This window comes from Melitaea cinxia, chromosome 15 (assembly GCF_905220565.1).
Source record: "Melitaea cinxia chromosome 15, ilMelCinx1.1, whole genome shotgun sequence".
NCBI lineage: Eukaryota > Metazoa > Arthropoda > Insecta > Lepidoptera > Nymphalidae > Melitaea > Melitaea cinxia.
This window is the reverse complement of record NC_059408.1, coordinates 10,436,198-10,461,088: the sequence shown is the minus strand read 5'-3', so window position 1 is coordinate 10,461,088 and position 24,891 is coordinate 10,436,198. Positions and strand designations below refer to the sequence as shown.

Below are 24,891 nucleotides of genomic sequence, written 5' to 3'. Positions count from 1 at the left end.
GTACGAAGGGGCAGACCCGTCTATTCTGCCAAAAATGCAACGTAAGGCTGTATTTAGTGCCTGAAAGAAACTGTTACCAAAGTTACCATACTAAATAAACAATAATTATGCTTATTCCTTTTAGGTTAACTTTTAAGTTTTACCCTTTGAAGTGACAATCTAATCATTTAAACATTTAATTAGAATGATAAGCTAGATGAGACTGATAGATATAAGAAAGGTACTGAGTTTCTATTTCTATTATTATCATGAGGTAAAGTAGTATTAGAAGATAAAAGAAAATATTGTTTTAGATGCATAGCGCAGAGTTTTGTTACAATAATATGTTGAAAATGTTACATATTTTAAATTGATCTCGTTATTTTGTAAAGTTTTAAATGTTTAAAGAATAATGTTATCTTGACAGTGTATCCGTGTGGATACTTACTTTTTATTGACATTTGGACGTATACTTGGCAATGTATCTTATAAGATACTATTAATAATAAAATAATTAGAAAGTGTAGATTTTTTTTTATTATTTTTTCACCTATCCTCTATATACCTAGAAGTAAAATCAATTCAAAAAAATATAAAGTTTCAAGAAAAAAATTCTTGCCAAGTATAGGGTTAAGGAGGCCCCCTTTGAGATGCGCATCAACGCTCACCTTCACTGCTCGAGTTATACGTCCCGCCTAGCCAAATTAATCGTAATAGATAACAATTAATTCGTTTGCACAAATTAATTATTGAATGAGTCTAGGTTAAGCTACTAGCAGGATACGACAAGTGTATCGTGCCAAGCCAGAGCCAAGACTGCCTTAGCGGCGGTTGTACCGGTCGTTTAGTACACGTCAGAATAACTCGAGTAATATAATAAATGAGGGTAGGTGACTATCGAACGATGTGCTAGGTGGCGCGTCGATCACCCCACTACTCTAACAGCTAATAATTGACAACTGACATTATCTGAATGTGCTGTGTGGCTACGGCACTAAAGAATTTAGCCACCCCCTCTCTTCCCGTGGGTGTCGTAAGAGGCGACTAAGGGATAACAAGGTTCCACAACCACCTTGGAACTTAAGAAGCCGACCGATGGCGGGATAACCATCCAACTGCTTGCTGGCTTTGAAATACACAGGCCGAAGACGGGCAGCAGCGTCTTCGGTGCGACAAAGCCAGTACTGCGGTCACCAACCCGCCTGCCCAGCGTGGTGACTATGGGCAAAACACATGAGTTCACGTTATTTTTGGCGTAAACTTGTGGAGGCCTATGTCCAGCAGTGGACTGTATAGGCTGTAATGATGATGATGATGATAATGATTATCTGAATACACCCAAGTCAAACACTTGACGTTCCGTATTCATACTCTGCGACATATATTATATTTTTAAATAACAAATAACGAGTGCAATTAGAATAAGAAATAAAAGAAAAAATAATAATCGATCTGGAAATTTGAGGATGTGGACCGTGGTGTTTTCGGTCGATCTCCCACCTGAGCTATTACAACTTTATTGACAAGTGCGAAATTTACATTCGTATCTAACGACATTGTAACCATTTTTTCATTGTTTAAAAACTGGGTTAAAACGACATTTTCTAAAAATGAATCCTAGCTAGATTTATTTATCTCCCCCGAAATCCTCCCCTCCATACTAAATTTCATGAAAATCGTTGGAGCCGTTTCCGAGATTTAGATTTAGATTCAATATATATAATATATTACTACAATTATAAAAATTTGTTTCCTACGCTAACAAAAAGCTCGTACGGATGTTAAGTTTTAAGTATATGGGATCTTATTTTTAACCGACTTCAAAAAAAGAGGATATTTCTCAATTTGACCGTATATATATATTTTGTGTTTCCGGATAACTGTTGTTTACCGATGTGAACCGATTTTTATGATTCTTGTTTTGTTGGACAGGAGATATCACAAGCCTGGTACAATGATAAAGAAACCGGGATCTGATGATGGCATCATAAATAAATCGAGGGGAACCTTCGAAAATTGTAGTGGCGACTAGTGTACGTGTATGTTATCTTTTTTCGTCTATTTACGTTGTATTACTTGTTGGTGTAATTGAAGTCAGTTTTTTTCGTTTGCTAGCAAACATAATTATAAGTTACAATAATATATTCTTAGTTTATAAATTATATCCTTAAGGATGGGAAATTGCATCTCGTAATGCGTAGGTATATACTAGAAAAATCTTTAATATCTCCGATCTTATTTAAATTCATTTAGGTTAAAGTGTATATCCAAGTGAGCCTTTTTATTTATAGTTATGCTTATTTATAAATAATTTACAAGAAAATAAACAGTTAAAATAAAAACTATTTTTAAAGAAAATAAATATTTTGAATCGTTACCTATAGAAATTATTGAAATTACTTAGCAATTGTGCGCTGTTTTATAATCATTATCATGTAATTACTTTTACCTTTGCACATCTGCTGTAATAGTTGAAGAAAGTTATTTGAAGGCGGCGTCAGTTCTCAAATGGTGTCTGAGCTTACAACATGGCTCGCCTTTCACGAGTTTCACGTATTTTTATATTAACAGTCACACTCGTTTTTATAGGTAACAATTATAATAACTATTATATATATTTAAAATAACTTGTGTCCAAGCATGGCAAAAATAAACAAAAAAAAAATTGTTAAGTAGTGTGAATTGTGTAAAACTTGTGATTATTATTTCAGAAGTCAGTGGGAAACATTTAAACAAAAGGAGTTTAGCTGATATAAAGTGTCATGAAACTGGACGTTTTTACAGGTATTTTAATACGATTTTTTTCTTTAAGGTGTTATTACACGATACAAAGTTTAAAGAATATAAAAATATTTTACACAAAATAAGTATTGATATTTCAGACTTAGAAAATACAATAATTTCTTTTCAATACTACCTGGTGAACATTATTATCCAAACAACAAGATATATCTAACAAATTGCTACACACAACACAATTGCTATCTTTATTATAGGTACCTATATCGAAACCGTGGCATACCTAGTGCTATAATTTAACTATTTCAGATTATTGAGACGACACGAGAATCTTTTTGAGATAATGTTAGTTATACCTACATAAATAATGCATTTATTTTATTTCTCTCGCTCTAACATATAACCTACACATAAAATAGAAAAATTAAACTTAATAAAAAAGTACAAAAAGCAGAGGATCCTGTCTTTCTTTCATTTTATAAGTGGTGAATATAAATGGGATATTATCTTTGCGCTTGCACATTAAATTATTTTATTATAAAACACGTAGACTCTCTTTTTGTTACAAAACATGCTCCTAGAATTTTAGTTAGTTTAAAACGAAGTATTTTGAAATATATAAAAAAATGAGAATGATCCGCGCTTATAATTCTTCAAGTTTATAAAAAGGAATAAAACAAGATATGAAAAAAAAATATAAAGCAGGAGTACCGGCACTCAATGATTCAGTTCTACATCCCTGTGGACAAAATCTCATAAACCTCATATAAGTATGGACAAATCCATACCAAATTCTCATAGCTATAATATACTATCAGTTACGTGTATTCAGGTTTAAATTTAATTTGAGCATGACGGGTATTTGTTTAAACAAAACCCGGTGAAACTAAAACTTCTTTTACTTTTCTACCTAATAGGAAAGCTGCTTGGCAAGTTACATACATATATAAATAAAGCTAATCTGTAACGTCCCGTACGTCTTTATGTCTTAATTTTTCCAAGTTCAGAAAAAGGACCTCTCTGAGAGCAATATTTGATGAGATCTGAAAGTCTACGTTAGGTGGCGCATTCTTGAGAAAGTCTTAAAAACGTCGTTTAGACATAAGATCTGAAGTCCAAACCATAAATCTGAGGTCATACAGACTAACCAAAAAGGTTATTTTGCTATCTTGGGTGACATTCTTATCTAACAATTATTAAGGGGCTACACTACCTCAGCTCGAATTCAAATTTCACCCGTACTTTTAAAAACACATGAGAACAGTTTTGAATATCATATCAAAAATTGACCGCTCCAGCGGGGTTCGAACCCGCGTCTCCGACGTACCGTGTCGGTTTTTGATATGATATTCAAAAATGTTTAGAATTCCTAATGTGGGTAACACAAAAATAAAAATCTTAGATATTAACACATGAGAATTGAGAGCGCTTGGTTGTTCATCGTGCGAATTATATGTATTTTCTCCCTACAAACATTATCAATAGTTATTTTTTAAAAAACGCAACATATACAATGTTCTTCATACTTATTTCAATTACCATGCTTAATCTCAAGTCCATAACTTCTATATTTACTGAAATATTAAGGTTTTAATACAAAAATAGAGGTAACTTTGCGAGTTTTTTGTATCGAGAAAATTTTATGGCATCGTGTTTTCGAAACATATGAAAGATAGTTTATGTCCTGAACTTTACCATACATAAATTTCAAACTTAAATATTCAGTAGTTTGGAAGATATGGATATCCTGTCGAGTGGAAAATAAGCAATTTGAGGTAGCATACACTCTTAAGGTTAAAAATAAAATGACGTTTGTATCAAAATTTATTGAAGGGATTTTTTTTTTATCATCCCGCTTAAAACAAGAAGGTAGTTTTCTATTTCACCAATTGATTAAAAACAATTCCAAACGAACAAAATAAAAGTAGGTAACTAATGTTCAGATAGGTAAGGTTTTCTACGTACGTAAAGCAATAATTACCAGACGATTTTATGTTTAAAAATTTGTCTCATGCGTTGCGGTGAAAGAAAACATTGAGTGACAACCTGCATGTTTGAAAAGAAATCGTGAGATATGTCTGACTGCCATAACACTGTTGACAAGCATTGCCAAATATGCTCCAACTTTTGTATTTAGTTGAAAAATCAGTCCCTAACATATCCTATCAAAGATGTACCTAATTAACAATCAAGAATATATCGCAGTTCGTAATCTTGCAGAACTCTGAATAAATAATATTGCAGATAAAGCAATAATAATATACCATATAATATACCCTGATTTGGTAACAAAATCAGAATATATTTCAAATTCAAAATTAAAACACTCAAATATCTTCATTTACATGAAACTTATTGTCTTATTTTTTCAATAAGTTTTAAGTAACCGACTGAGCTTCTTATTTCATATAAATATAATTTTATATTTATTTCATGATTTTTTAAGACGTCGGTGAAGTCTAGTTTTTCATTAAGTAAGTTAAGACCTATATACCTATAAAAAATTACACGCATATGAGCAACGAACTTAACAGACTAATTAAGAAGTTCCGCAAATGCAGTAAACATAGTCACGCAAGACGATTAACGCACGACAATGTAAATAGTTGTAGCATAATTTCCCCGTTCGCCTATTTAATGCGGCAGGACATTGACCCAACAGCACTTTCGCCAACCTTGACAGCATGCTACCGTGTCGTATTCCGTGATATTATCATTTCCTGCCGCGTCTTGAGAAATCCACTTTCGCTGCTATTGAATCGGAAGCGTTTCATCAAGATCAGAATTCTGTACGCGTAAATAATTTTCCAGAATCTTGAAGTTATTTACAATTCCAATAAAAATGAAAAGAAATTAAACAATAAAGTAAAAATAAATAATGATGTATACCTATTATTTAAAAAGAGAGCACAGTAAATAGAGAAACATCTCATTTTCGATGACTTTACCTTAACAAAAATACTTTTTGTTAGTTGCACAATAGACAGATATTCTAAAGATTAAATCCATATTTCGAAAGGAACCCTGATCGAAAGGAAGATGTAATGTGGACGAGTGACGAGTGCTCCCGCTACTACCTTTGCTTAGAAGGCGATGTGTTCGACTTCCAATGCTCTAAAGGTCTACTCTTCGATGTCAACCGACAACTGTGCGATATGCCGCAAAACGTACACAATTGTGACCTTACAACTGGTATGATATTACGACTGGTATATTTTAAAAGATATAACCTATATTTATAAAGATAAAGATAGATGATATTTAAATTACGTAAGACATACGAATTATCACATGGTATGTTCTTGGAATGTAAATCTGTATGTCTGCTTCTTTGAACGTGCATTACTATTGAGTGACTTTTACGATTAATGGTAATACAAGAATTACTTATCTAAAAACATCGCAAAAAAGTGATACAACAACATATCCTTTACGAACCATTTGATTTAACTAATCGGTTCACTAAATAATTATGTGGTGTCATGGCACACCAGGTAGGAACGAAGTTCCTTCGGATAATATAGAAGCAACACAATTTGAAAAAAAAAAAACGTTGAATTTTATATATATTTTCTAGTTCTTGATTTTTTTTTAATTTTGTTGATTGGTTTTTATTATGTACGTAAAGGTATTTAGGAAATTAAGTATTTTAGAAAATAACAAATACCGTAAAATAAAATAAATCAAACAAAATAATAATAATAATTCGAACTATTAAGTGAAATAAAAAAAACATGTCTTTATTTTTTTTTTTTTAAAGTTTACTAGTAATATTTTAGTTTTACAAACGTCATATTATACAGTCGTATGACTGATATTACATCACTTCCGTTATATATTTTTCTTACGGTTTTAGTCTCACATTTTTCTCAGTTCGGTCGCCCAGCCAAATGTCAAGCCTGCCGTAAGGAACTTCGTTCCAAAAAGTTATATTATTTAGACGATGCTTTGGTGCAGCGGCCATAGTACTGACTGATTCCACTTGTCCTGGTTCCTCCGGCTGTGAATTCAATCCTCGCTCATGGCAAACATTTCTATAGGCCGTATAAGCGTTTTCGTGATCTGGGCGCTAGTGCTTGCGTATGAGTGTCGGATCCCCGACAGAGAAGTACCTAAATCCTAGTGGGACCCTTTGAGTTTGAAGCGATTAGTTTATTTATTATTTTGAATAATAATCGAAAAATTTATGCAGCGGGTAACGCCATTGGCACAGTTTGTATAAAGGCCTTAAGAAATAGGGAGAAGACAGATTCAATTATAAGTATAATTTTAATTTGAGTGTTTATTAAATTTAATGACTGCGTAGAAATAACAGTACGCTTGTTAACAAGTGGTTTAGGCAATACTTACCTTTAAAACGAAATACATATAATTCTTATATGATATTACAGAAATAATAACCGGAAATATCAAGACATACCTGTGAACTGCCCAAAGAGAAAGCGAAAATACCACTAATAGTTGCACAACATAATTTTCGTTAAGTCATTCATTTTGGTCATAATCAGAAATCATTACCAATAAAAAAAAATGCTCTTTTTGTTTCATACTGTATTATAATTAAAATTATTTTAATTTACATATTATACACACTCAACCTTATTAATATTTAATGTTTTAGAAACATTAATACCTAAGCCACTGTTGGAAGACGCGAGATGCGCTAACGAGACACATCTCGGTTGCTCTGACAATACTTGTGTTCCCGCTGAATATTTTTGCGATGGTTCTTCTGATTGCGAAGATTCTTCTGATGAGGTAATTGTACAAAATTGCATAATAATCATATTTTTTCTTATATTGTCTATCATAGATCTCGAATTTTTCGGTTACAAGGAAGGTCGATATAAGCATATCGGATATATACTTAGGTACTAATTCTTAGTTTATCAAAATAAAAGCGTTAGAAAACCTAAATTGAAAAGTACCTAGATTCATTTAAATTATGAAATAATTGATTTTCTTCTACATTTATTAACCGACTTCAAAAAAGGAGGAGGTTACTTAATTCGACCGCGTATATATATATAATGTATAATGCACAATGAGGCGGCCTTATTGCTCGATAACGATTTCTTCCAGGCAACCTTAGGGTTAGGATTAAGAGGAAAAAAAATTAAATAAATAAGTAGGTGATGTATAATAAACCTCAACAAACAAAAGATGCCGCGTCGGCGCAACGGTTACGGTCATGGATTGTGCCTGTTGCGGGTTCAATCCCCGCACATGACAAACATTTGTATTGGCCATACAGGTGTTTGTCATGGTCTGGGTGTTTGTGCAGTCCTTGTGGGTCTCCCCACCGTGCCTCGGAGAGCACGTTAAGCCATCGGTCCCGGTTGTTATCAAGTACACCTGATAGCGATCGTTACTCATAGTAGGGAATACATCCGCCAACCCGAATTGGAGCAGCGTGGTGGATTAAGCTCTGATCCTTCTCCTACATGGGGAAAGAGGCCTATGCCCAGTAGTGGAATATTACAGGCTGAAGCGATATATTATGTATGTTCGGAGATAACTTCGTCGTTTATGACCCGATTTTGATAATTCTTTTTTTGTTGGTAAGGAGATATCCCAAGTGTGGTACCATGATAAGGAAACCAGGTGATGATGGAATCCCAGAGAAATCGAGGGAAACCCTCTAAAATCCGCATAACTTTTTACTAGGTGAATCGATTTTGATGATTTTTAATTTCATCGAAAGCCGATGTTTATCATGTGGTCACATTTGAATTTCATTGAGATCTGATTACAACTTTTGGAGTAATCTTTGATAATGCGTAGTTACTTGACTATTTTTTCGTCTACCTACGTTGTATTACTTGTCGACGTAATTTAAGTCGGTTTTTCTTCATTTGCCAGCAAACACAATTATTTTCTCTTCTTCTAATTATGTGCGTTAAAAAATTTCTTAGGCTGTTTGTGATTATATTATGAAATATATGTCACATAGACGCATTCATTCTTGTATAGACTCTTTGCTTTGCTGTATGCATGTATGTATGTATATTTTTGCATGTAAGAAAATGCGTACTATATTCCAAATACACCTTTTTTATTTATTTAGTTTCTTGATTTGTTGTTCTTATTATTACTTCCGTTTGTTTTTTTTTTATTATAATATAAAATTACCGCAACTCTGTTTTTTATTTTGTAACTCTTAAGGTTGGTGGTTAGATATATATGTTAGATATATAAGACTGTAAGGCTTTAAGTCCGCAACATGTTATGTTAAGTTGTGTAATAAAGTTTAAATAAATAAACAAATAAAGCGCTTAAATAAGTTTGTGTTTGAACAAAACATATAAAATAAATGTATTATAATAAAATAAAGGTAAAAAGCTTATTACAATACGTAATTCTCTTTTAGGGTTGGTGCGATGTCACCTACGATCCCAACGCCGCTGCACCTTGCGACACAGGTCTGTGTCACTTACCCGAATGCTTTTGCACGAAGGATGGAAATCAAACGCCCAACAACCTTGTTCCGAGCCAGGTAACGTTAACTAAGACTTAAATTGCGAAAAACACAAACAACGTGGACAAGGCGCAAATTTTGTTTATTGTACTGTACTGCCTATCAAAGAATACAGTGCACTCCTCTTATAGACATATCCAGAAGAATTGTGTGAGAGTCGACTTCTTATTTCATTTCCGCATTGAAGAGACGATTCTTTGGAGACGTGTTAATAATTCGAGATTGCCATAAAACTACTTATATTTACTGTGTTTATTTTAAAATTGATTTACATTCTTAGAGCTTTCATATTATAACCCTGATTTTTACATTTTAAGATTTAAAACCACATTAAAATATGACAAACTATTTAAAAAAATGTTTTCAGACACCACAAATGATAACTCTAACATTCGATGGGGCAGTTAACCACGAAAACTGGGACACGTATTCGAGGCATCTCTTTACGCCTGATCGCACAAATCCTAACGGATGTCATATAAGGGCGACATTCTTTGTATCGCATCCGTACACTAACTACCGACACGTACAGAAATTGTGGAACGATGGACACGAAATCGCAGTTCACTCTATAACGTACGTTTAATTTTAAAGAGTAACAGACAGGTTTAAAATCTATGACCTCTGTTTTTGCATTATAGTGGAAAAATTCAAAATTTGCTAGTCTAGCGCTTACGTAATAATTATATCTTTAGTAACAAAAAAAAGATCCAGAGATTATTACAACCGACTGAAAAAGGGTCGGTTAGAAAATCTTCACTATCTTCAAAGGTACCTTTTTTTTACGTGGGGGAAATCCATCATGGATACCCTCCGGCGCGAGGGCGCCAGAGGGAGGGAGTTGTCAGACTCCTACTGACTAAAATACCATCACGTGTGAGCAGTTGTCCACCTGGGTGGGGCGAGATGAGGTCGCGCTAGCATTCGCCACCTATCTTTAAAGGTACCTTTCTAGCTTATGAAATAAAGACTAAATTAAAGATTATATATGCTTTAATGGAAACAAAAACAGTTAATTCAAGTTTTTTATTCTCAATAAATGTGATGTGAAATAAATAAAAATGCATAATTTTTCCAGTATTTTCGTAAATGCAGATTAGTTGCAGATGTGCCGTTTTCAGGCATTTTAATACTTTATGTTGCCTCTGCGAGCTCTCAATACTGCTGTGATGCGATTCGGCATATTTTCTACTAGGTTATTGAGGCGTTGCTGCGGATTATTCTGCCATTCCTCTATTAGAGCTTCTTTCGAAAGTTCTTAAAGTTCCATTTTATAAAACCATTAGCCCAGTGCGGCTTTCTGAAGAAATCCCAGCCCATACGTGAACAGAGTCTCTACCGTATGGTACTTTATCTCCTATACTGGCTTGGTTATAGCGCTCTCCTGCTCTTCCGTACACTCTTTTCCTCCATCTTGCTTGTATAAATAGAATCTAGTCTCATCTTATACCATAAATCTTGACCATCAATCATTCAGGGTCCAATTCTCAGGTTCTCTACTATAACTCAACCTTGAATTTCTGTGGTGTCTTTTTAGTTTTGTACAATTTGCAAGTCTTAATGACTCTAAATTTGCTACAGCCAGATGCTGGCTTACTGTGTCTGTACTCAGATTGTTTCCTCTAGCTCGTAAACGATGGCTCTCTACTTCAATAGCCGTAAGAAAGCGATTTCTCAAAATTGTTAACACTATATAGCAATCTTTCCACGTCATCGTGCACCTTATTCAGCTTTTTCCTGGTCTTCGAAGATTGAATTCAGTTTCAGGGAAGCACTGGAATCGCTGAACTATACAAAGAGTCACACCAACAGTTCTCACTGTATTTCACTGTGCCCATCTTCAAGCATTGTAAGGATCCTGGTACATTCTTCAGCAGTTAACGATATGATATTTTTGGGATATTAAAATGTATAAGGCAGAGATACCATATTTATAACTTGTTATTGCAAAACTAAAACAAACGTGAAACAATTAATTTGAATTTTTTGGTACTAAATTCAAAAACGACCATTATTACTTTTTCAGTTTTATTATACAATTATCATAAATAGATAACAAGATTACATATATTATTTTATGTGGAATTAAATATTCTTTAATGTAGTCTTTATTTCATAAAGCTAGGTCAGGTACTTTTGAAGATATTGAAGATTTTCTAACTGACCCTTTTTCTTTGCGGTCCGTTGTCTCCTACAAAGTAAAAAAACAACTGTCGAATTCAGTGAGGTAATTCCATTTAAGAATATACCACTCACCTATATTTTAGACAACGCGGCCCGGAGGAATGGTGGTCAAAGAATGCTACCGTCGAAGACTGGTTCGACGAAATGGTCGGACAAGCTAACATAATCAATAGATTCGGAAAAGTTTGGATGGAAGATTTCAGGTAGTATTCACATGTTTTTGGTCTTACTCGTACCTACTATTTAAGCAGTTTACGGCCATTCTCCGATTAGCAAATTTTTCGTGTCCGGGCTTGTTTAAACCGTAATATCATCATATTCAATCATGCACTTTTTTATATATTTTAGATAGCATCCGTACCTAGCTGTAAAAAAAATATTGGCTTCTGTTTTAAGTAATTAAGACTAAATTAATTTAACTTATGTTCAAAAAACCTCTGTTCTCTAATTACCGTGGCGTGTCCGCACACCAACTTAATCTTAAAACTTGCTTGTAATTTTTATAGCGTATAGATTTACTTTGATCCACTCAACGTTTTAAACGATATTAAGCAGCGTGTATCGCATAACAAAATATCAACTCAATAGAACCAGTCTACAAATAATTATTATGAAGTAATCGTATGTCCAATGGAAACTTCTTATTACCGTAACATCTGCTGTTCTCGAGTGCACATCCCTAAATAAAAGTATTTGGCACATCACTACCGTACGCATCGCGTCTCCTCAGTGTGTACCGAGGTCCATCAGCAGTTGTATGACACTCATGTTAGTGTACCGCCAATGAAGCACGTGAGTATATAATTACCGTAGCCTTGGTTAAAAACTTTTCTAATTACCGTTGTTCTTATTTTAATACTAGATTTTTAAGATAGACCCAAGTTGATCATGTAAATGGAGACAGTACTTTGGCCTCCGAACGTTGTAATAAGCTAGAATTTGTATACTGTGTCGGTTTTAAACATTTTTATGAAAATTTATCGTTTTCTAATTACCGTATACTAATTACCATATGTTTATAATTACCGTTGTATGAAAAAGTAATACTTGTTTACCGCGGTTTTCGTAGATTATTATTATTATTGTCCGTAAATATATCTATATTCGTCAAATTATTTAATTTATAAGATAGGAAAACCTAAAAAGACCAAAGAGGAAGTTAAAGAAAATAGAAGGCTTGCCGCGCGACAATGCCGAGAACGAATTAAAAATGCCCCTTTTTGTATTAGCAATCAAAAAAAAATAAAGGAGAAAGAAGGGTACAATAAAAAAAAATTAAAAAATTCTGCCTATCTGCGAAAGTTCACCAAAAGCCGGAAGAAAACTCAAAAAAGAAGTAGAGAAAATTTCAGAGCTTACTATAAAAGACAAAAGGAAAAGGGAAAATTGAAAACAATCGAGGAAGAAGTGACCTTAGATATAGAGGTGCTTGATAACAATATAACAGATCCTCTTGAAACTTTGTCACACCACATCTCAATGATTTATCATACTCGCTGCGCTAAAAAGTACACTAAAAGAGTACAAAATTGTCCCGAAAATCCCAAATCAAAAAAGAAGATAATCAGCAAGACGAAAATTTTTCTGCAGTCGACTTCTTTTGAAAAAGAATTAGTTCCCTTGAAAAAGACACCAAATTTTAAACCTTCTTTAACCACATCAACGCCGCGTTCATCTAGTGCTCTGTCATCATCTTCTACTGAAAGTATGTTATTTTATTATTAATCAATAATGAGCATTTGATCGAAAATAAAGATACAAGTGTGAATATTACGGAACGAGCGTCTTCCTTGTGTTCAACACCAACTTCACCATCTTCAAAGATAACTGTCGAGAAACCGATACGTAAAAAAATCTCACTCTTATTGTTATTTAGAAGGCATGTATAGAAAACAAATAAAGAAATGTCATAAAAACCAAAACAAAGTTATGATAAAGAAATAGAACCAAAGTATTTACATATTAACAATATAGGGACTACTGTAGAGAAAACCAAACAAGACGTCCAAATTTTTGTAGAGCAAGATGAGAACAGTCGCATTTGTCCTGGCAAGAGAGAATATATTTCAAGAAAAACGTGGTGTGAACTCATGTGTCTTGTCTTGCCCATAGTCACCACGCTGGGCAGGTGGGTTGGAGACCGTAGGGCTGGCTTTGTTGCACCTAAGACGCTGCTGCCCGTCTTCGGCCTGTGTATTTCAAAACCAGTAGTTGGATGACTATCCCGCCATCGGTCGGCACTTCCAAGTTCCAGGGTGGTAGTGGAACTGTGTAATCCCTTAGTCGCCTCTTACGATACTCACGGGAAGAGAGGGAGTGGCTATATTCTTACTGCCGTAACCACACAGCATATTTTCTAATTACCGTTACATTAAATATAAACATTTTCTAATTACCATAACCATAATTTTTTTAAGTCTCATTATCTAGAAAACCACAATTAACTGTCACGTGCCAAATTAATTATTGAATTCGTATTTTTGATTTGTTTCATATTTTAATGTGTTTAAGTCAAATCAGTGAAAAATAAAAAACGTCACGGTAATTAGGCAAAGAACGCCGAATTGGAGAATGACCGTTTAAACATTTAAAACAGCAGGGTCTATTTTTTTTTCTCTTATTTAACTGTTTAAAATACGAATGTTTATTTTTAAATCAAAAGGTTCAAAATTAATAATGTTTATATTCTAGAGGAATGCGGGTTCCATTTTTGTCTGTTGGATGGAACAGACAATTTCTTATGATGCAGGAGTTCGGCTTCGTGTATGACGCTACAGTGGTAGCGCCATTAGCCAATCCTCCGTACTGGCCATATACGTTAGACTACAAAATGCCTCATCCTTGTACAGGTAATACACTATTTTTTATTAATTCTGGTACTAGTCAATACACTTAATCTGCTAGAATGATTTTAGATTTTTATAAATTATCCCTTGTTGATTTATGTAAATAGATTTTAATAATTGAGGTATTTTTATTTAAGTTTATTGTGCGTATTGCGATTATTTTATAAAAGTAAAAATGGGACTGGTGTGTCCGTACAGGACAAAAGTCCCTAAAATTAATAAAAGAATAATAAAAAAAAGTAAGTACCTACACTTATCAATCTTAAATAAAATTGTTATAAATCGTTTGAAGCCACTTGGCTACTTGTTAAGATATGTAATAAGTGGGTACTTATTTTGTTAAGAGTCCCATTTATATTCTGCCCATATTTTGTTTATAAAAACTAAACATTAGTATATTCAGATCAGTAAAGCAGTCGAAACTTACTCTCGAAATCTTAAATCTAATGAAGCTCAAGCAGCTTCACCAGTACAGAAGGCTATTTCCAAGAGGAAGCTCATACACAGAGACCTCCACTGCTCAAATACAAGAGATATTACAGCTCTTATAGAGAATAAAAAGGGATCGAAAGTTTTGGGAAGAAGTGTTCTTCCGAAGCTTAAAACAGCGGAAGGCAAAGTTCTTTACTCTCGCACTTACATTCAAGAATTCGAGGAATTCTATGACAACTGTACTCATCGAGCTCACACATGTCTGAGACTCGGAACGCCGAAGATGCACGTACACCATTGTTGCGCCCTTTTCTGAAGACATCTCGGATATTTTAGTAGACGAGATTAGTGCGGCGCTCAAGCAATTTAAAACCGGCAGGTCCTCGAGAGATGAGGAGTTATCACTGAGCTCTTTAAGGCCGTAGGATGACCTGTACTGAAAGCCTTGGCAAAGCTCTTAAATGCCACCATCCGCCAAGGCACCACGCCGGAGGCATGGTTCAAGAATGTGTTTATTCTGTTCTCCAAAATAAGTGATAATGCTCTCAATAAGCAAGTAAAAGTAGCATTGGGCTAGTCACCACTATCGCAGGACCGATGGCCGTTGGAACAGACATGTCCTGGAGTGGAGACCTCGTATTGGCAAACGCAGTGTGAGACGCCCCCAGGCCCGCTGTACCGATGATCTACGTAATATGGCTGGTGCCTGGTTTTTTGGTGGGGAAATTTTGCGCGAGTTTGGGGAGGCTTACGTCCAGCAGACTGAGATAGGCTAAAGCGAGCAACATTTAATAGTTACTTAAAGATCACAGATATGATTTAATAAGAAAAACAAGTTTCCATAACCGATAAGTGGGACGTGTGAAAGATTATGTAAAAGTTACCACTTACTATAACAATAATGAGCGAAGATACCATTCAAATTATGTAATTTTGCAATCATTTTAACATTATATCTTCAAATTATTCTAAGTATGTCTAGTACATTTTCGCTTTAACTTTTTTTTTATGTAACTAGGTCAGCAAACAAGCGTACGGCTCACCTGATGGTTAGAAATTAACGTAACTTATAGACGTTTGCAACACCAGAAACATTGCAGGCGCGTTGCCGATCGACCCTATTCCTAAATTCTCTCCAGAAGTTCTGGTCACCTTACTCACCAACAGAAACATAACACTGCATGAAAACAGTATATTATTATAGTCGAGGTACTACAACAGTCAGGCTGCTCCATGTTTAGAGCAGTAAATTTCCTGCTGTGCCGTACCTCAATTAAAATATATTTTTGTACATATGCCGTAATAGCTTTTAATTCTTACATTTCTTTCGTATGTTTTTTTAGGAAACAATCAATACTGTCCTACAAGAAGCTACGCTGGTTTATGGGAAATGGTCATAAATCCCCTTGTCAATGGTGACCACACTTGCGCCACGTTAGACTACTGTCCCTCTAATATCACCGGAGATGACGTATATGAAATATTATTAAACAATTTTAAACGACATTATTTAAAAAATCGAGCACCGTTTGGTGTACATCTTAGCGCGACGTGGTTGAAGAATACTAACTACTTGACTGCTTTGAAGGTATAGTTTCCCAAACATATTAAGTATTTTTGAAATAAGTACAAAATACCTTAAATGGAAGACTCAAATTGCTGTACAAAAATTTTCTTTTACATTATGTATGACTGTGTTTAACTTTCGCCGAAAATAACTTACATTTAAATATTATTTACTAACGTAATTTTTTTACTTTCAAAATAAAAACATATATTAATCTATAATAAGTTTTTGAATTTCTAACATAATTTGTATTTTACATTATTATTAAAAAATATATATTTATTCCACAGAAATTCATAGATGAACTGCTAAAACTTCCTGACGTTTACTTCGTTACCTATCGTCAAGTAATCGATTGGATAAAACGACCAACGCCGGTTTTACAACTCCGAAAGTTTCAACCATGGCAGTGTAACAACCGCCACTTCGAAGAAATGGAAATTGCTTGCAATAAACCAAATACTTGCAAATTACCTTCTAAAGTCTTAGAACACGACAAGTATATGATTACATGCATGGATTGTCCAAAATCTTATCCCTGGATAAGAAACGAATTCGGTTTTGAATGACAACATTAGAACGATACATAAAATAATATCAAAGTTACCAATTATGTTTAAGGACTGTAAATCTTTTACTTTAGTTATCACATAGATGCGCCATCAAAGAATAGAACTGTACCCGTACTTGACATTTTGTTTTTCATTCAAGAATAGCTTGTCAATTATACCAATATAGGTATAATATTTTGGACTAGTTATGCCCGCAACTTCGTCCGTGTGGAATTTAACAAAAAAGTTATTGTTCATTTCGCAGATTAATAAAGTAAATAAATTTCTAAAATAAAATTACATTAGCTATCTGCCAGTTAATGTCCCGTCAAAATCGGCCCAGCTATTTATTTCAGAGATTAGCTGGAAACAACAGACAGTGACAAAAATTGTTAAAAATATTATTTTGGCATATGTGCCGTGTATAAATCCATACGCATTTTGTAAAAAGCGGTTATTTTAATATTACAAACAGACACTCCAATTTTAGTTATTTGTATAGGTTGGTTATAACTTAAAAAACAACACATAAATAATATATATATATATATATTTTAAATAAGTAAAACATAGAAGTTTTAGTGTAGTATTTTTGTATATGTACCTATATTGTATAATACTTGAGTGAGAGGTAACAAGGTCAGGTATTACCATTTTCGATACTTCTAATTTCTTGTTGGAGCGAAGTTCCTTACGGCAGGCTTGACATTTGGCTGGGCGAGCGAACTGAAAAAAATGTGATACTAATACCGTAAGAAAAATATATAACGGAAGTGACGTAATATCAGTCACACGACTGTATAATATGACGTTTGTAAAACTAAAATATTACTAGTAAACTTTTTTTTAAATTATTTATGTAATTTTATACTGTCGACAAAAATAAATAAAGCCATGTTTTTTTATTTCACTTAATAGTTTGAATTATTATTGTTATTATTATTTTGTTTGATTTATTTTATTTTACGGTATTTGTTATTTTCTAAAATACTAAATTTCCTAAATACTTTTATTAACTTAATTAAGAACCAATCAACAAAATTTTAAAAAACAAGAACTAGAAAATATAATTATATAAAATTCAACATTTTTTTTCTTCAAATTGTTGCTTCTATACTATCTGAAGGAACTTCGTTCCTACCTGGTGTCCCATGACACCACATAATTTATAATTTTAGTTATGTTAACTGTTAAACTTTGTAGAGTACTTAGAAAATTAAAATGGTTTAAAATGTAAAATTCTGTGTCTGTCTAAATATATATACAATAACACATTGTAACAGAAAATGTATATAAATAATTGCATTTCATACAATGATACGAAACTCTCTTCGAGTTAGAGTTTTAATTTTTATTTTTTGTTTGAACAGATTATAATTAAATATAAGCACCTTAATTTATTTCTATGATTGTAAGCAACATTAAATATCTTTATCTTTAAAACCTTGAGTTACTGTGATTAATTAATATTTTATTAAATGTTTGGTGCTTAAGTCATTTTATTGTATTTCTTATCCTTTTGGTCAAGTTTGAGTGTAATACGTGTTGTAATAACATATAACAGTTGTCTCAAAGATAAGAAGTGTATGATATATATTCTTTATTGTACTTAAAATTTTTGTACAGTTATTTATATACAAATTTAGTTAGCAACAGTGGACTTATCTCTAGAAGAAATCTCTTCCAGCCAACCTGTGATAGTGAGAACTAATGTTACATAGCAGGCTAAGAAAGTGCAGTAACGTAGATAATATACAGATTCTTGAAAATAAAAAGCTAATTAAATATTCATAACATCATACAATATATATATATTTATTTATTTATTAAGAAAACCAACAGCGTTTCAGTTAATACATACTATAACTAAATTACAAAAAAAAAAATAAGGCCAATAACAGGTTTCCCTTTATAATATTTACAAGCATAGTTACATATATATATATATATATATATATATATATATATATATATATATATATTTATATATATATATATATATACAGGGTGACTGGTGAATTACTATCAATATTTGAGGACGTGTTAATTGACGATCATATATGACGAAAAAAAATTACATATAAAATAAATATTCATAAACTTCTAAGTAAAGTTAACCAACAGTTATCTCGTTAATTACGCGTCGTCTGGACGCCCTAGCTGCGCAGTCGTCACAAAGCAGGTGTGTAGGTATATGAAAATTATAGATACATTAAGTTATCGCGCAGTCGTTTACCTACGTCCAAACACCGCCAAGTGTTAACAGGGTAGCAGGCTACTTTTGATAAACCAGTATGATCCATTCCCCCTTCATACTTTAATTTTGGCTTAGGACAGGCAAAAATACCAAGATAAGATTAGGCCGACCCCCTTCCCCTTGATAAATATTCCCCTTGATAATTTGATAAATATTAATTTATTACGTAAGAATCTAAACGAAAAAATGAATACACGTTTGGTTTGTTTCAATGTTTATTTTTATTTGTACTTTAGGTAGGTACTAATAATTTTTATTTTTTGGTAGTAATAAACTTTGGTTTTAATTATTGATCTTTATCGACATAAGATTTTCAGTCCAGAGGCTTAACAAAAAAAAAAAACAAATAAAAGAAACTATTCACACTTCAATAATCCATTTATTATTCAACTACAATATTAATCAACGAAATAACGAATGTTGTTTACGAAAGCAAGTGACAACTAGTCGCCACTCGCGCGGTTGTCCGCGATTTTTCAAGGTATTTTCACTTTGCGCATTTTTGTAATTTTACCTAAGAACTATCGAGACTAAAGACATGATCGATCCCCTCTCCCCCTAAATCGTCTTACGTAATAAATGAACCATACTTATTGTCTTTTACACGATATAACACGAACGGGTCACTTTTAAGTACTCTGCATTTGTGTATTGATAAGCCATACCTAATTACTTATAATAGGTCACATTCATACTTGACATAATAAGTATACGCGTAAGATCGATCACTAGGCGCGCGCGCGGAAAGATGGACGTATTCTAGCGTACAAACCTTATGGCGGCGCTTGCCCAACTGACCTAGTGACCTACTAATCGAATTTAGGGGGGAATTAGAATTGGCGGGGGTTGCGGCGTGCGGCGGCAAGCGGCACAGTACAAGGCCAAGGCCGCACGCGCCGCCATTATGGCTGAAAATTAATATGTCTACATTTCATTTATTTAAATTGAAATTTATGGGAATTTTGTCAAAAATTAAGTACCTATTTTTTTTTACATAATTCGAATGAGAATCATGTACCGAGTATCCTCTGTAAATATTGATAGTAATTCACCAGTCACCCTGTATATAGTATATATATACACACACACGCTACATATACATACTAAATACATATACACACCACTACTTATCTTTATATATATATATTTCTTGTATGCGTGTGTATGTCACCGAACTCCTCCGAGACGGCTGGACCGATTTTGATGAAATTTGTTGTGTGAGTTCAAGGGGAATCGAGGATGGTTTAGATTCACAATTTGGTCCACTGGAAAATGTTTATTTAACTAACTTTTCATTTATAAGTAGTTGTTAATTTTGGAATGTTTTACATTGGATCCAGTAGACTGCGCTACCATCGCAGCATCAAATATTAAATATTATTCTATTTTAATTTCAGTTTGTCCCGACAGTTGGTGCTGCGATCAAATTGAGAAAAATATTTGGTATTTTGTTTTATGGCAAAACAACGTTTGCGGGGTCAGCTAGTATAAGATTATAAACATAAATCTATATATATAAATTTCGTGTCATGATGTATGTGGGCGATAAACTCCGAAACTACTGAACCAATTTTTGTCAAATTTTTTAAGTATCTGTAATTTGGTCTAACTTGGGAGAGGGGGTAGTTTTTATCTCGATTGGACACGGTAGGTGGCGCTGATATCGGTATGTAAACAATCAAATTTGGTAGCTGTTTTCTGGGCAGGTCAACATCTGCCGGGTCTGCTAGTAATATACACATAATAGACACACATAATATACATATTATACAATACACAATAAAAGCAAAAATTAATGAAAAGATATTTACGGATTAATTTGAGTGAGGTGTTGTTTCAGCTTCTTTTTGAAGGTATAAATAGGAGGACTAAGCTGGATATGTTTAGGAAGTTTGTTCCAGAGCGATGCACCATATACCGAAAAAGATTGCAAGCGGAATTTGGTGTTGCTCTTCGGTATGTCGAGCAGTGTAGTGATGCAAGACCACCTAGAACGTGTGGGAGAAGGGAGGATTTGGAAACGAGAACGCAGGTACGGCAGGCAGGAGAATTAGGGTCGTGGAGTATTCTGTAGAGGAACAACAGGATGTGCATATCACAGCGAAGGCAGATTGGGAGCCATTTAAGTTGAGCACGAAAGTTTGATATGTGGTCATACTTATGTAAGCCAAAAATAAAGCGACGCTCTAGTTTGTTCAGTTGCTCCGCAGTCGCAAAAATATGAAATAAATTCACCATTTTTAAAAATAATGATCCACTCACTTACTAACGTGAGGTCAAAAATAAGTATAAATGAAGTAATTAAGAATAAAATGCTTTTAAGTATTGTCTCAAATAAAATATATATTGAATTAATTAAGTATAAGCTAACAACTATGTCGAAAATAATAATATCGATATACGAATATAAAACATTCATTAATAATTAATTCTAAATTAGCTTTATATAATTATTTGAAATAATCTGACCACAAAAAGGAGGTTTATGAGAAAATTACTTCAAATATCTAAGAATATTAAAAGACAATTTATAAGCTTATCATTTACTTAACTTACAAAAATTACTTATTTTTAAGTAATTAAAAAAAAAATAATGTTATCCTTCTTGAGTAATGAAAGGATTTGGAATTGCTTCCATTCCATCCATAGGACAAATTAGTACTACAGAAGTACCTCTACATACAACAAGTCCTAGTGCTCTTGTATCCTCTAGTAACTTGTAAGGGTCATCTGGATCTGTAATTATAAGGTTAATAACTCAGTAATTTATCCTGATTAAGAAACCACAATTACTTTGTAATATTTTGAGATATTTATTTATATAATGAGAACCACCAACAGAATTACATGTTCAAAATGTTTAGTTTCTGTGCATATTTCTTCTACAACATATGCTTTGGACTACAGCAAGTCATATGGTTATACTTTAAACCTAAATATTTAAAAGAAGAAAACATTAAATAGTATGAAAACTATGTAGGAATATTTACCTATCTAATTATACAGGATTACTTGTAAAACACCAGCATCCTTGCAGGACAAGATAGCTAACATCAAAAGTAACAACATTTGTTCTACGACTTTTGATAATTTGTTAGATTTTACTTTCATATAAACAAAAAAATTAATTTAATTTTCCGTTTGAATGTTATAAACTCTACGCGCATCCTAAAGATTAGGTAAACAGTTACCACTTGCGGGTGTGAATGAGGGGTTTAGGAAGGGCCGTGGTGGAGCTAGTGCCCTTGAACTTGAACTATTTCGCTAGCCGAAGCAGTCGGCGCGGCGACTTTGATGCGCCCGCGTCATACGATTTTGTGTGCCACTTGTATTTATTTTACTCGTATCGATCGATGTATTGTATCTGTACTAAAGTAATTTCATAACCATGGCGTACTGCTATTCTAATGTCGAATACACGGAAATGGTGAGGATGATTATTATCAAATTAAAACGAATTCGGAAGTGTTAGCACGTGTTAGTGAACAGCTGATTTTTAGGTGTGGTCTGTGTGATGGTTGTGATGGTGACTATTTTGAACGCTATGTGCGCGATGTAGAGGTAATAGGAATTTAGTTTGTAAATATTATTTTATTGTCAATTATTTTTTATTTTTTAATTATTGTAAATATGCTGATTCCACTTTTTTAATTCGCCTGCATTAAACAATGAAAAGTGAATAATACCTAGCTACCAATATTTAATATTAATTTGGTTTAATTAAACTTTAGTAAACGTTAAAGAATAATAATTAGGTACGTTAATAATTTTCACATATTTTGAATGTTCAGAATTCAGATAGCTAATCTACATACACATTTACCTAAGTCACTGCGACATACATACTGTGATACTGCCTACAAACCCATCAAACAATTTATATTATTAACTTGAATTATTTTATTAACTAGAATTATCAGACAGAGAAAGTGTTATTTATTATTATTATTATTAACAGTGCAAGCGCGCGCGAGCGTTGCGTCGTTCTTTCAATAACGAATCAATTAAACATAGACTTACAAATGTTAGGACAGTACAATAAAAGATTAAAAAATCATTTTTAATTAATGTATTGTGTTATGTCAAAAGTCGTAGAACAATGTTGTTGTACATAATGTTAGCTATCTTGTCATGCAAGGATGCTGGTGTTTTACAAGTAACCCTGTATAGTATTAAAGAAAAGGAAAAAAACAATCATACACACCTCTCAGAAACTCAGTGGTATTATCTAAAACTAAATTTAATAGAGGGTCATATCCTTTCAATATTCCAGCCGCTTCCCGCCCGCCAGCGAACTTAACTCTTATACTCTTTTCCAAATATTTGCTTAAGTCTAATATAGATTCTTTTCGTCTTTTTTCTTTATTGTCACCTGCTTGCGCGCCCTGTAAATATCAATGTTAGTAACTTTAAACAGAGAAAACAATTACATCTTGTCGATAGTGTTGTTATTACGGTTGCTTACCTTACTCTTTTCACCTTCTTTAGATGCCATATCGTGAAAAATTAATTATTTAATGTCTAAAATATGAACAGATACAAACAGCAATATACAAATTAAACTTGTTATCTGGTTACTTGTTATCTGGTTACTTGTTATTTGTATAAGCAAGCTATTTTATTCTTTGCTTGTTATTAACTTATTAAGTTTAGGTTATATTTTTGACATTAACTATTGATGTTCAGAAACTATGTTTATTAAAGTGACGCGCGTTTAAAAAAATGTAATTAATAATATATGTAATGTAATTAAATTAAAAGAGCATAAAATAAGAGAATATTAATTCTTTATTAACGCGATTAACTAAATCACAGAGAGGTAAAGATATATTTAAAAAAAAAGTTAGAAATCAGATTGGATTGGAGACAAAATTAAATTAGACTAATGTAGAAAGTAATTTAATACAAGTAAACGCAATTTGGCTAACATGTACATCACAGGTGACTAATTTATGGGAGGTTAAATTTTTGTTATTTCTGACTCTACCTTAATTCTGGTGCTGCGGGAAATGTACTCACGCCCCGTTCTGCGACTTTCACACGTTATGTTCGAACAAATGTACGTAAAAACGATCTTTACTGCAAGATCAAAATATGATACGAACTAACCTTTAAAGACTGACAAATAGACACTTTTAAACAAAATAACGCGTCAGACATAATATTCTAATAAAATTGGTAACATTGCATGCTAGAATATAGGTATAGAAATTCGAAAAATACCTAAAAGCGAATCGGAGCACCCCACTGTCCACGTGGTCTTGGTCTGCCCTACTCCTAGTGTTTTTTTTTTTTTGAGCCGGAGATGTGGAGGGATGGAAGCCCTCACCCGCCTTGCGAAAGCGGGCGAACGAATGCGTAGAGTAGCGGCTTTCACACGCAAGGGCGGAAGGGCTGCACTTTCCGCAGCGCCGGAGCCAAGCGTTATTATTAGGTTAATTTTTTTCGATTTAAAAATTGAACCACAAAACTTCAACCACGATATCTCTGTAACAACGGGGTTTACGAAAATAGTTGTCCGGGGAAAAACCCACACTCCTCGTCGGCTTTTTATGTTCTAAATTGAAGTGAGGGGGTGGCTATATCTTTACTGCTGTAACCACACAGCTAAAAATAATTTAACTGAGAAATAATTTAAATAAGACCGCCTCTTGGCAAGCGCAGTGTGGGACGTCCTCCAACCTGTTGAATTAACGATCTACGTAAGATTGCCGGTGTAGGCTGGATGAGGATTGCGGCAAACTGGGATGTCTAGTGCAAACTTGGGGAAGCCTATATCCAGCCGTGAACTGCAAAAGGCTGAACTGACTGACTTAATGACTGACACTAAGCGACTGCAACGACCGCAATGCCCTTTC

General features: G+C 33.4%; 2 protein-coding genes across 2 annotated transcripts; one reads left to right on the top strand and one right to left on the bottom strand.

The window, feature by feature from the left end:
- The first annotated feature begins 5,747 nt into the window (after positions 1-5,747).
- LOC123660610 (chitin deacetylase 1) lies at positions 5,748-16,794 on the top strand. Its single transcript, XM_045595667.1, has 8 exons — positions 5,748-5,910; positions 7,340-7,476; positions 9,089-9,214; positions 9,564-9,772; positions 11,464-11,583; positions 14,072-14,229; positions 16,002-16,246; positions 16,516-16,794. The coding sequence occupies exons 1-8, from the start codon at positions 5,763-5,765 to the stop codon at positions 16,792-16,794; spliced, it is 1,422 nt and encodes a 473-aa protein (XP_045451623.1). The 5' UTR covers positions 5,748-5,762.
- Positions 16,795-21,356: 4,562 nt separating this feature from the next.
- LOC123660251 (U6 snRNA-associated Sm-like protein LSm7) lies at positions 21,357-23,732 on the bottom strand. Its single transcript, XM_045595347.1, has 3 exons — positions 23,499-23,732; positions 23,238-23,418; positions 21,357-21,769 (listed from the first exon to the last, which is right to left on the bottom strand). Exons 1-3 carry the CDS (start codon positions 23,526-23,528, stop codon positions 21,630-21,632), a joined length of 351 nt encoding a protein of 116 aa, XP_045451303.1. The 5' UTR covers positions 23,529-23,732; the 3' UTR covers positions 21,357-21,629.
- Between the last annotated feature and the right edge of the window lie 1,159 nt (positions 23,733-24,891).